Here is a 13,502-nt window from a genome sequence, read left to right on the forward strand (position 1 = left end):
CCAGATCTGGGTTTTTTGAGCCTCTTCTGGGTTTCTAGTGTAAATTTTTTAATATATTCAAAATCTGGGTGTTTTGTCTGTCTGTGGGGGAAGGATGGGTGCTATATGAATATTATGTGTATGGGGGGTGCTAGGAATTCACTGGGGAGCCAAGGTGCGCCTGCCTGCAAAATTTTTGGCAACCACTGCTCTAGATTAATAAGAATTTTTGATGATTATCTATTCATTTCAGGTGGGATGATGCAGTCACAGCTGTCATCTGGAATGCAGCAACATAACATGAACCAAAACACAAATATGGTGAGCATGGGCCAGCAAGGGATGGTGAACACCATGTCTACAATGACTGCCAACAGCAATGGCAATGACATGATGAATAACATGATGGGTAACATGATGGGTTCATTGCAGCCTCCCCCTCCTCCTCCTGTCAACCCAGCAACCAATGATGCACCTCTTGACTTCAATGTTAACAGGAACAAGGCGCCTGCACCAATTCCCTTGCATTCAGGTATTGTATTTATTCTTATAGTATTAAATCTCTTCATACTTGATAGAGATCCCCTTGCACACAGGTACCAAACATTACCCCCCAATGATTTTCTTATTTATGTGATAGCATATTGTTCTATTTGAGATGTCTTATGGCTCTTTGTAAACTTTACAATTTGACAACTAGCTCTTGATTCACTTCCTTGGTCTTAGAATTTGATTTGTTAACTATCAATACATTGATTTTAATATTCATGAAATATGTCATCCTGAATTCTAGGTTCTGAGAGATAGTTTTCAATTATGCAACCAGCCTGAATTAATGTTGAGATACTTTGCAGCGTAGTGCGTTCAAATTGCCTTCTCATTTACATGATATTTTTGCAGGCAATGGAATGCAAGACAACATGACAAATTTTTTGAATAATCTGTTAAAATTTCTTCTTTTATTGTTATCAAGTTGTTCCAGTTTAACATTAGTCATGAATTATTATCGAGATACCTTGCAGCGTAGTGCGTTCAAATTGCCTCCTCATTTACATGATATTTTTGCAGGCAACGGAATGCAAGACAACATGACGAGCTCCGACATGAACCTGGTGAGCAGCAACGGTGATGGTCAGGAGGACAGCAAAGACGGTGTACTGAGCGGTACCAGCCGTCGGGACCGAGACCGTGATGGTTCCCGTGGACGCGATCGTGACCGTGATGGCCGGGACCGTCAGAGGGGTGGTCGTGGCAGGGACCGGGATAGAGACCGTGACAGGTTTGTTCATTCGGTTATATGGGTTATCAAGCATTCAGAAGCAAGGAAAATTTCAAATTAGTTCACCATATATTCATTAAAAGCGTTTTGGAGACCTGCTCCATCATCAGTTCAACAAATTTTAGAGTGTAATTATATGTATATATTTTTATAATTATGATATGGTGAATTTATTTGGCATTTTTTGCTGTTATAATTCTTGGTAAAATTTGTTATTTAAGCAAACTAATGGTATGAGTTATGGGTGATGTTGTGTCTGTCAGCATATCCATCCTTCAAATAATTGTTTCTTGTCATACTTGCCTTAGCAACTGATTATTTGTGCAGGTTAATGTACTAAAAAATGTGTGCAATATGAATTTAATGTAATAAATGATAAATGTGTGCTTGGTTTATCTCAATGACCTTTATCTAATCCTCATTAAAAATGTCATCTTGTATTCTTGCTTGCTTTGTGTTGAACTCTGATCAATTCTTCAGGAATATCCTGTGCTGTACAACATAATCATCCTAATATTATGTGTTGCACCTTTTCATCTCTGAATGAATATCATAATGTTTTGATATCATAATCCTAATATTAACTGTCACAATGCATATAATCATTCCCTGTTACCCAGGTCTGGAGGCCGCAGCCGCGTGTCTCGTGACAGGGACAGCAGCCCTGGGCGCAGAGATGGACGACGACGCGACTCTGTCAACACCAGGACTGATGCCGCTGCCATGGATCAGTGTGAGTTGCCATTTCTTGATTTTTACAACACTTCGCTTCAACTTCACTTCTTGTTTGTCTGCTACAAATTTTATAATCAATATTTAACACACTTCTAATTGTCTAATTGATCTGAAATTTTGTGTTCTAGCGTAAAGTTGGAGAAAATGCTTGAATTGATTGGCAGAATAAATAATAAAGAAAATTTTTGTAAGTATTAAAGAAAATTAAAGATACTTTTTTTAATACACAAAGATAAAATTAAAAATTCACTATACATGTGTAACATCGGAGACACTAGCCTCTTTAGAAGTGTTGTCTACAGAAAGTAATTTTTAAACGCATATTATTCTCTACTTTGAATGTAATTTTTAGCATTCCAATGTCTTATGAGTAGTATGGTCGTGACGTGTACGTCGTGTGAACAGACTAACATTGCATTTGGCTCTACAAATCAGTGACAATCTATTCCGAGCCCCTTAATATTCTTTTATTTATTGACGTTTTAGCTAGCAAATTCGTGTTGATTTATTCAAGAACTTGTGTAAGAATTTGCGTTCAGTTAACTCATTGTATGCATGATGGAAGGTCATTACCAAACACAGTATGCATAATTTAATGTTTTGGGATGTCACATCAGTGAAAGTCTTATGTGGGTTTTGGTTAGAATATTTTTATTCTCAAAATATTCGGTTAAAATAATTCTGGGATGCAATGCTTCATGATGGAGGGAAAATCTTGATGTTACTTGAGTCCAATGGTTGAAAAATGACTAAATGTTTTTCCTGAAATTTGCAGACGCTCCTGGCAATGCAGTTATGACGGGTACGGGTATGGACGGACAGCAACAACAACAACTTCAACAGCAGCAATACGCTCAGATGGCCGGTAACCCTTGGGGCATGTGGAACCCTATGGGCCAGCCCATGGCTGGGCCAATGGGACCTATGGGGCCCATGACACAAATGGCTGGGATGACTGGAATGACTGGAACTGTCGGGCCCATGGGACCCATGGCTCCTATGGGGCAAATGGCGGGCCCTATGCTTACTGGAGAAGTGCAACCGGTACGCCATGTTTTTTTCTTGCCCAATTTAAGCTGTTATAAAATATTAGGGAACAGAATTAAATTCGGCATCTCGAAACTATCTTATCTCTTGACTTTTAACCATAGGTACAATAGCAACCACAGATGAGGCATCGGAACTTGAATATTGTTATATATATTTAATAATTTAAAATACAAAAAATAGTATTTTAGCTAAGAAATAGGTCTGAAAATTTTGCGAAAAAATTTGAAATTTTTTTATAGTAGTGCTCCTATCTTCCATCTGAAGCTTTTTGATACAATGGTACTAAGTATGTTTCTTCTATATACAATGTATCCAGCTGTGTATGTTTCGATAGGTTGTTGTGTAGCTGGTAATGCCAACTGTAATTGTGTTGATAATGATTTATAATCTCAATGGGGATTGACAAAGGAACTTTCCATCCATCAATAATTTTGACGTTTTACTGAATTGATGAATTTAAATCTTACTTTTCCTTACTTCCATCAACTTCTTTGGTAAGTTTCATGATTAAGAAATATTTTGGTTAAATGACTCTGGATAGCATCGCATATTTTGTTAACAAATCAAAGAATGTTTCCAGACGGGTGACTTCCGCATCACATGGGGCATGTTTGGTTGGATGATGTCGCCCGAAGGTCTGACAGTGCCTATCAAGAACCAGCTCGTGTGCAAGGAAGTGACGCTTGTGCCGCCCAATAGACTTGCACCTCCGCCCACCACCAGGGAGCGACCGCTCGGCTGCAGAACTGTCTTCGTGGGGGGCTTGCCAGAGAATGTCACAGGTGACGATTCACTTTACCTGGCAATATTTTAAAATTATAAAAATAGGGTATGAATAGTAATGATATTTTTATGTGCATGGTAATTCTTTAGAATTGACTTTCACAAGAGCACTTTTGAGTTGACATAATTGCTAAATGCTAAGAACGTTTATTTCTTTAATTTAAAATGAAATTCTACGGATTTATATTACAGATGCTTATTTTGATTTGATGGAAGTTCTTGAAGTATTTTCCCATTCATATATAATTCTGTTATTGCTGTGTTGTGACTTAACTTTTGACGAGCAAAAATGTTTAGTGCTGTGATAATAGTGCAGTGGCATCAATGCAATTTTAAAAGCGGAATTAATATGAGTGTAAATCTAACAAGATTTTCTATTGAAATTTGTATGTGTTTGCAGAGGAGATGGTCGTAGACGTTTTTGAGCGCTGTGGAGAAATCACCACTGTGCGTCTGAGCAAGAAGAACTTTGCTCACATCAGATATGAGCTTGAGGAATATGTTGAGAACGCTATTTTCCTGTCTGGTGAGTTATGTTACTGAGAGTAGATTTCGAGGTAAGTGGGTTTAGCTACGGGATGATTCTATTAATACTAGTGGGCCTCATCAGCAGCATGATACTAGTGGTTTCATAAACGGCACTAATTGCCTGCAATATGGCTTCTAATTATTTATCTTTAACAATCCGGTGCGTTTATTAACGTAAGTATCGTTTTAACGTAGGTTTTTGTGGCAAACTCTGAGTTTTCAATGAGCAATTCAAGATCCCTTGGCACCCAGCAATTAGTAAGAACAGTGCTCAAATGATTTTACATATACAGTAGTTTCCTTAATTGTGCTTTTGTTATACTTTAGTACCCAAATAACTTCAGGGATCCCCCTCATTAGTAAAAACTTGACTGTAACTTGCAATAAGACACGGTTTTCTGTGTTTAGTAATAATTTTAGATGAAAACTCAACTGCAACTGGCGGAACATGCACTGTTTCTGGGGAGCATATTGCGTTTTGGAAAACTTTTTATTTAGAACCAGTAGTCCACAAATTTTGTTTGGTTAACGTGTGAGTTTAATTCTCTATTAATTATTAATTTTATAATTGAAATGGTTGGTTAAGGGTTGACCAAACGGTTGACCATTTCAAGGAGCAATAGTTTGCACTTGATTGCTACTTTTGCGCTGCACTTGTACCTATATTATATAAGAAGCACAAAAAACGTGCAAAAGAAGATTCAGTGCCGTCCAAAATGTGCTGCGGGAGTGGAGGTACAATAGACAGTGATGACATTATTACAGTGATATTATCTCACCACTGTCTCTTATATTATTAATATCACTGTCTCAAGAGACAGTGATATTACAAGAGACAGTGATGACCCTATTATCCATAAATAATAACGTTGATGTATTGCCCGAATATGAATGGAAGTGTTCACCTTATCTCTGCTAGTATTCATAGATAATTACATTGATCTGTATTGTATAGGTACGAGTGGGAGTGCCGTCAGCGCGCCCTGCAGCGGGAGCAGCGACACAGAGAGCGCGTTGAGGCTGAGCGGCTGCGGCCACCTTCACCTCCCCCGGTGCCGCACTACACCGAGCACGAGGCTACCATCGTCGCTGAGCACCTCAAAGGGGAAGATGGTTCGTGTGATGAGAATAGGGCTGGACCCAAGGGCAGGGACATGCTTTAACAATACTCATGCTTCTAGAATCTGTTGCACTAGGCTGTATTATGCTGAATATTTTTGAAAGTGTATGTACTATTTGGTGTATTTGGGCTACTACATGTACTGATGTGTGTCTTGAAAGTAAGTTATTCTTTCAGGTAGAGTTGTGTTTAAATACAATATTTATGTTAGTAAACTGGTTAGAATGCACCAGACAATTTTATTGGGGAGATGAGTTTCTTCCGCTGCAACGTCTCGTGCTGATAGCCTTAGTCCTCCAATGCAATAGCCTTGAGATTCATTTGATTTTTCATTTAGTGTCTAGCATGATCAAATAAATCTAAAACAGAGTCAACATATTTTGTGCTTATCGTGTGATATGTGGGTTGTGGTGCAAATGGGATTGGCTGAATCCACAGAAATAAACCCATGTATCTAAAATTATTATTTTTTGAACATCTTCCTCATCTTTTGTTTGTGATGTAAAAATATTTTAATTCGTTGTTCAATTACTGTAGTTCTGATTTTCAACATTGTTAGCTACAGACATATGAGAACATCTTCAGGTTACTGTTTCTGTTAAAGTGAGAGTATTTTTGTTTGTGTGCAGGAAATGTGCCAGGCTTGGACACGTTCACTAAAGCTGCCACGACACTGATAACCTGGCTTGAGCGCGGCGACTGCAGCAAGCGCAATACAGGCACCTTCTACAGCATGATCCAGAGCACCAGCAGCCAAGTCCGTCGCCTCAGCGCCGAGAAGATGCAATACGAAGAGGAACTCGCCAAATTCCGCGAGCAGACTCGTGCCAGGATGCAAGGCATCGTCGCTCAGTGTGAGTACATCTTTTCCAGAGCGTGGACCACCGGAAACACTCCAATGCTCCGCCTCCTTTTGATATTGAGGTGCTAGATATGTGATTGTCCGGTAAGCTGTGTGAGGGTTCGTGGGAAGTATAGTTAGGGTTCGTGGGAAGTATAGTTATATCAAGAGGGTAAGAATTTTTCATACAACTCGAATGTTTATGTGCGGAACCATTTTAGATCCCGGTTGCCTTGTATCAAGAGGGTAAAAATTATTTATACAACTCGAATATTTATACGTGGAACTGTTTTAGATCCTGCTTGCCTATGTACCTTCTGATTTGAATGCATATTTTTATGTTCAGGTTTCGAACATTTTAATTGAAAAGCATTTCGAGGGAAATCATTGTAATGGCTAATTAAGGGTCAACTGAAAATATCAAGCAAAGCTGAGAGAAGTGTAGGTATGTATTGGAGATGTGACTGCTCCTTCTTCAGTTGAAAATTATTTATGCAAGAATGTTCCAGCCTCTTGTTTAGGTGACCAAATGGGATTTATCAAGAAGTGTAAGTGATTTTACATTTGAAATCTGATGATTTTTTCTTCATGGGCTATTTTGATCTATTCTCCCCTCAATAGAGCAGATCGGAAATAAATTGTGCAATAAATCGGGCTAATATTTTTTGTACACATCAGATTGCTACAAGTCTGTAGGGGCATGCATAGACCAACATTTGTGTTGCGTCAGATGAATGCATTACACTCATCTTTTAATGATTCCTTTGTCTCCTCCAATAACTTAAGAAGTGTTCCAATTCCCCAACTGAGTAAGTAATTTTGTAATATTAAAAGTTATGCAGGGTATTGGAATGTGTCCTACAGTCGCTAGCCAGTGGAGACAGCAACAGCGAAATTCGGTTGTTCTTAGCAAATGCGAGAATAATTTGCTTCTGTTAATGATCTAAACATTCTTCTTCGCGCGTTAAATTTACATGTAAAACTTGAATACACGGTATTATTGCCTATTAAAGCTATAGTGAACTTATCAATTGGTAAAATAACATTTCAACTTTGAGCGCCATGTTAGTTCATTAATTTTTTTTGGAACTTTCGGGTCCCATCGTAATTGAACTAATATATTTAAACTGTTTCCAATATATTGGATGCCTGTTGTAAATGAGATCATGAGTAAATAAATGATACCCTTTAGACTCACAATAGGGTTATTTGCTTTCATGTTTGTAACCGTGCTTGCTTTCCTCATTATCGCATGTCGGCGCAGAAGAATGTCATATTTCTATATAACCGCTTACTGGCATCTCTAAGCTCGACATCCAAAGCTGGCTATTGTGCACTCGCCGTCGGCAAGTTCAGTATCACCGCTCACTTTAAGCCAAGTCATAAATAGTGTGTTATTATTTTCAAAATGTCAGAAGCAAAGAAGAAGAATTTCTCACAGGTTCATCGTCGCGTGGCACCCGCAGACGTTGAGGGTTCTTATAATGCCTTAGTTTGTACATTTATAGTGGCTGCTCTTGTGGAAGCTCGATTCTGCTAACATTTGTAAGCCTTCAATGCCACTGGAGTCTGCAGGCCTCTTTATCGTTGGGCGCATCATCTTCATTTGATCATGTAAGCTTGTAAGAAATGTGAGGCAACACGTCACGGAAAGATGGTGGACATGTTCCCTCTTGCATCGCGAGGCCTTCAATGTTTGACCCATGGTGTGTTTCTCGCTCTAGTCAGTCAGATCGAGAAGGTGTTCTCTGCGTGCAGTCAACAGAAGGTCTGGGATCACTTCACCAAGGCTCAGAGGCGCAACATTGACATGTGGAAGAAACAGGCGCAAGTAAGTCTCGGTGCTGCAGCCTCTGAACCAAACTCCTCCTCGTTATGTTGATCGTTTCAACACCGGCGCATGGTGGCAAACGAGAGAACTTTTTCTTTGACCTTACCTCTGAGTCCTGCGATTAAACCTATAGTATCGCGAATGCTACCTGCATTAACATATATATTCATAAGATTTTGTATGAAATATTGAAGTAGATCATGAAATAAGAATGAAATCTATTCTGAAAAGTCTCTCATTTGCCGTTATGATCTTGTCATAAAGTTTACTGGGGGATGACATTTGCCATTAGCTTTGGCAGATCAAAACCTCAACATTGCTTGTAAGAGGTTAAATGCGGAGTCATGTTTTCAGTCATTTATGGTGGAGTTTGGTGCAAAGGCTTCATAACTTTTTTGTGCCTCTCCTCATGAATTTGTATGGGATAGGAATTTTAATTTTGTTTCGCAGTAATTGAAAATAAAAACTTTTTCAGAATAACTTATGCCATGCGTCTGTAAAGCTAAGCCAAGCTCCCTTGTAGAAATGGTCATAAAATATCGTCGAAGGTAAGGTCAAAAGGCTGCTTGGCGCGTGGTAAGTGTACAATGAACTGCTCATCAGTACTAGTCTCTGAATAAAGAAATTGATCTTCGTTTCAGCAGTGGTAACGCGCTTTGTGCGTAGCAACTCGTACGCTGTCTAGAGATTTATTATAAAATTTACTAACGCCAACCGCGTTCTCATTTGAAGTATTAGTTCAGTGTGGTCAGAAATTCCCTCTGGTGCAAATTTATGCTTCAGAAAATGAATGTTATTTGGCTGCAGCTAAGATTGTAGGAAAATTTTTTCTGACTTTGACGAGTGTTATTTCTTACAATAAGCTTATAAACAAGATTAATTACAAATGAAATTGTAGAGCTTACAATATGTTTTAATTTTTGGGACAAATATTAGTCTTGGGTGTGAATGGACAGTTGGCATGGTCCTTGAGGTCAAGAGTAATAAGTACGTTGGTATTCACGATGGTATTGTTATATCTTTACATGTTCGACATTCTTATTCAATGTTGTGTGCTAGTTTTTAATCTACTGAAGTTTTAACTTCAATCGCGTGTAAGTCAACATAAACGTAGGTATGTACATGAGGTACATACATTGGAACCTATGTACATGAAGTACACAAGTTCTATATCTACAGCCGTTAGGCATCGTGTAGGTGACAGTTATTGACGGCTTAAGTGATCATGAATACATCGACTTATTACCTAGTTTCGATAGGTCATAGTATAAGTAAATTATTCCTTTATTCCATTTGTATTTTATGTTGCAATTTTGGATTTTTCAAGTCCCGCAGTTGACAATTATTTAAACTGATGGGTAATGCCATGTTCATCTCTGTCCTGCCAATGTTTCAACATTGGAAGTTGTACCCTCACTTTGAATGAGCTTCCACGCACGCAAAATCATTCTGTATTCTGTCACAGTTTTAGCACGGTTTCGTATTTTCATCTACTCGCCTTTGAATTTCTCCAAGAAGTCGCTGAATTAGTGGCTTCAATTCTCCACGCTTTATTTCTGTTACTGTAATGTTATGTCCGCGTTTTCAGGAGGTGAAACGCATCCAACTAGACGACTCAGACCGCGAGGATGCCGAGGAGATGGAAGTTTCTGATGACGAAGGCAGCGCCTCTTCCTCGTCGAAGGGCATGAAGGCCATGAAAAAGTCCACCGCCAACGATGCTCTCAAGGTCAGTAATCGTGTCATGTCAGTAATCGTGTCATGCAGTAAACGTGTCAGTATTAATCATGTCAAGATCAGTTATCGTGTCAATTTTAGATGGTGATCTATGAAATCGCTCGGAATTAACCAGCTGCAAAGTCATCATCTTTGAACTTTGTTTGAATTGAGACACGAATGAAACTTTATGTGAACTGTCCTGTATTTGCTTATAAATTGGTCTCCTGGCGGAATAATTGCAAATATTTTTGATAATAGGTTATTTTCTCACGTTTGAAAAAATTTTTGACATCTACTGACGTGACCATGTTTTTATTTTGGTCTTGAGTGCGCTATTGTACTCTCGTACACAAGCGTATTGTGTACTCTCGTACACAAGCGCACACATTTTATACATACCGGTAGTAATTTTTGTAAATTACTGAATGGTGTCGTTGCAGGAAGAGAACGACAGTTTGCGCTGTCAGCTGGAGGCATACAAGAACGAGGTGGACATGGTCAAGGTGGACCTCAAGGCTGATCTCAACGCCAAGGAGGAGCAAATAAACACTTACAAGCAGACGCTGCAGGGCATGCAACAGGTGATTTCAACTTATATTACCTTTCTCGCAAGCTTTACTATCTAGCATTATTATTTGTCTATCTTATTCAATTTTTCCCAGGAGTAGGAATCAACCTTGTTTTTCACGCCTTGTGAATACTCTCGTAGCACAAGTTTTCCTCAGTTTAGTCTTGTATATTTATCTTTGCATAAAGTTGGCTTGAAGTTCAGTCTTGTAGAATTTCAATTTCAACCATCCAATGTCTATGCGCAACATTTTTCTTTCTTTCAAATTGCTATTATGATTGAGTAAATATTAGCACAAATGTATATCAGGTATTATTACACAATTGATTAGAAACTGAGAAATTACCATACTGAAGTCTTAAACGTACTGCAATGTTCCAGAGTCTGACCGACAACGTGGTGCGTAAACGTAAAGACGAAGCGCGGATACAAGAGCTTCAGAGCAAGCTGGTCCGCCTTCAGGAGACGCTGCGGCAGCTCAAGAAGGAGAAAAGTTCTAGTGACAAAGAAGCTCTCGACGACAAGGACGAAGACAAGGAGCTTATTTACGAGGATGGCAGTGACTTGAAAGAGGATAAGGAAGAAGACACTGACGTTATTGCCGTGACCTCGTCTATCGCCGCAGTGGACGACAAAGCGGCCTGGCTTATTGGTTTGTATCTATGGACTAGATGCATCATGTAGGACAAGTTTATCGTGAATTTGTTTGTGTGTATCCGAGAAATGACTTAAACACGTTTACCGCTAATTGGGCCATATGTGTACCACGAAATGTATTTCTTCAGGACGTAGTGGTGCATAATTCAGGGTGGCCAGCTGGCCTAAAATACGGTCAAGTCCGCGAACCTAAAACGCCAAAAAAGGTCTATAACTCAATATATACTAGTATATTTTTAGGTTCCGGTGTAAAAATTTCATTTCCCTCTTATTTAAATTTAACTAAAAAGTACCCCTATCATAAATTTTAGCGGGCCAACGCAATTGACAAAAAACTAAATCGCGGAATTTGTCCGAAAAAAAGACTCTGGCAATCTTGTTTCATAATAGTACAACAAATTAAATAATGGTAAGAGAAGAAGCAATCGCAGTCAAAGTGTTAAATTGTAAATCTGCGTGTATTTATTTGGCCGGTCGATGTATATCTGCTGCATCAATTTTGGTTGTAAATTGTTAACATCTGTGAATTTTTTGTTGTTGCTAGATTGGCCGATTTGTTATGAGGCACAGATCACTGGGTATTGTACACTATTATTTGAGTTAGGTGCGGGTGCAGCTAGAGGATAAAATGTTCATGAGGTGAATAATTGAGTTGAATTTCTTCTTAGTGTAAAACCGCCGGTATATTATTTGTATTTATTTATTTATACCCAGGCATTTTTTTTGGTCTCAAATCTTCGGTCAATGGTTTAGCTTCAGGCTTTTAAACAAGTTGAAATATGTGTACGTAGATTTTTTAGATGATGATTTCACCCGCTTTCTAATAACAGGTCTCACTTCAACATTCCTTCACATCCATCCTAAAGGCGCCTCGGTTGATTATATCTGGTCTTACATTCAGCAGTTCGACAAGGAAATCAAACCTGCCGACGTCGAGAGCATGCTTAACCAGTAAGTTCGAATAGTCTTCGAATAAATCGTTGATTCAATTTCTTGAATTCTCAGGAAAAATATAATTTTTAATTCTTTACCTGGAAATACAACGCTTGCTAACCGGTACGTTGCTAAAGAGTCATCAAGTGTATCACTCAATTATAGTTTTTACTGTAACAGTTGCTTCCTAGGCTTTTGTTTTTAAATGAAAACACTGAAAACGACTACATTCAATTATATTTCTACCCCCAACCGTGGTACCCGGAACAGCTTTTAGCAAGTGTAGGATTGCTATAGTTAAAGCGGCAAGTTATCTGATAGACTAATTACCGTTTGTTTGACCCACAAGGTCCCGACCGTATAGAAGAGCCAAAATTAAAGCTGCAATTTAAGTGTAATTGATATGCGATCTATGATAACGTATAGTGTTATCACTGTTGGGTTTATCCTGCAGGTTCCCGACCGTATACAAGCAGATCACGACGGGCGTCGGCGCCTGTCTTGAGCGCAAGTGGATCTTCACAGGCCTGCGTGGTGACAAGACTGACCAGTTTGCCTGGTGAACCGGTTTCTCTTGATAATTTATTTCAATTCGAATATCACCACGTGGATGAACTTCTTATTTTTCTGTTCGACTCTGAGTAGCATTTAACAGTGAACTATCAGCGTTCACAGTAAGCCACTAGCCACTGATAAGATCGTGTGAATGAAGGAAGGGTTAGAATGCATAACGTGTAATTTGTCTGTATGAATTTGCCGGTAAATTGCACTAATCCCTGTGTTCGGTAACCGAACTGAGTTCAGTCAAATTGGCTGCTCGTTGGTATCTACTGTAGGTTTTTCACCTGATTGGGCGCAATTTACAGCTATTCACTTTGTGCTTTTAATGCAGAATTCAGACCAGATTGAATATTCAGATTTTTTCATGTGCATTGTTCATTTCTTAACCTTGTGGAATCTGTTGAAAAAATTCTCCTCGAATTGATAACTTGAGATATATAGATAGATAACTTGATAATTCTCCTCGAATCGATCAATCAGATAACTGTTTTTTCACTCGTCACTATATAACTTAGCTGAAAGTTCAGGCATTTTACCTGAAATCCTTTTTAGATTTGCAAATTGAATTACTTTCTTTCAGCTGCACGATTATTATCGAGACATGCATTTAAGAGGCAATTTTAGGGCTTAGTTCTAACTGCTCTAGGAGTTTGAGCAATGATAAGTATTACTAAGCCTTTTAGGAATTTTGTGGCTTCACAGATGGATATGAAATGAAGTTAGGAAAGAAAAACTCGTTGCATGCTTTGAAGGTGAACGAATCTAGTCCAAAATGGTAAAAAGTGTATTTGAGCTCTAAGAAAAATTTACCCTTGGGTATATGTTACCGAAAAAGAACTTTGCAACAGTTATGTTATTTCAGAGGAAAATATCCTGCAATTGACAGGACGCAATTACGCAACTGATGGTCACTATTAA

At 38.7% G+C, this 13,502-nt stretch overlaps 1 protein-coding gene across 1 annotated transcript; it reads left to right on the forward strand.

Moving 5' to 3' along the window:
- Positions 1–232: 232 nt before the first annotated feature.
- On the forward strand, positions 233–12,953 carry LOC108672128 (ecto-NOX disulfide-thiol exchanger 2; the record flags this gene model as incomplete). The annotated part of the gene is given in 15 exon segments (XM_018159754.2): positions 233–511; positions 1,048–1,258; positions 1,879–1,991; positions 2,769–3,037; positions 3,624–3,825; positions 4,227–4,352; positions 4,941–4,953; positions 5,310–5,467; positions 6,104–6,328; positions 8,040–8,146; positions 9,735–9,875; positions 10,306–10,446; positions 10,815–11,085; positions 11,921–12,041; positions 12,478–12,953. Coding segments are annotated over 15 exon segments (2,486 nt in total), but the record flags the coding sequence as incomplete, so codon positions are not given.
- Between the last annotated feature and the right edge of the window lie 549 nt (positions 12,954–13,502).

This window comes from Hyalella azteca, unplaced genomic scaffold (assembly GCF_000764305.2).
Source record: "Hyalella azteca isolate HAZT.00-mixed unplaced genomic scaffold, Hazt_2.0.2 contig15782, whole genome shotgun sequence".
Taxonomy (NCBI): domain Eukaryota; kingdom Metazoa; phylum Arthropoda; class Malacostraca; order Amphipoda; family Hyalellidae; genus Hyalella; species Hyalella azteca.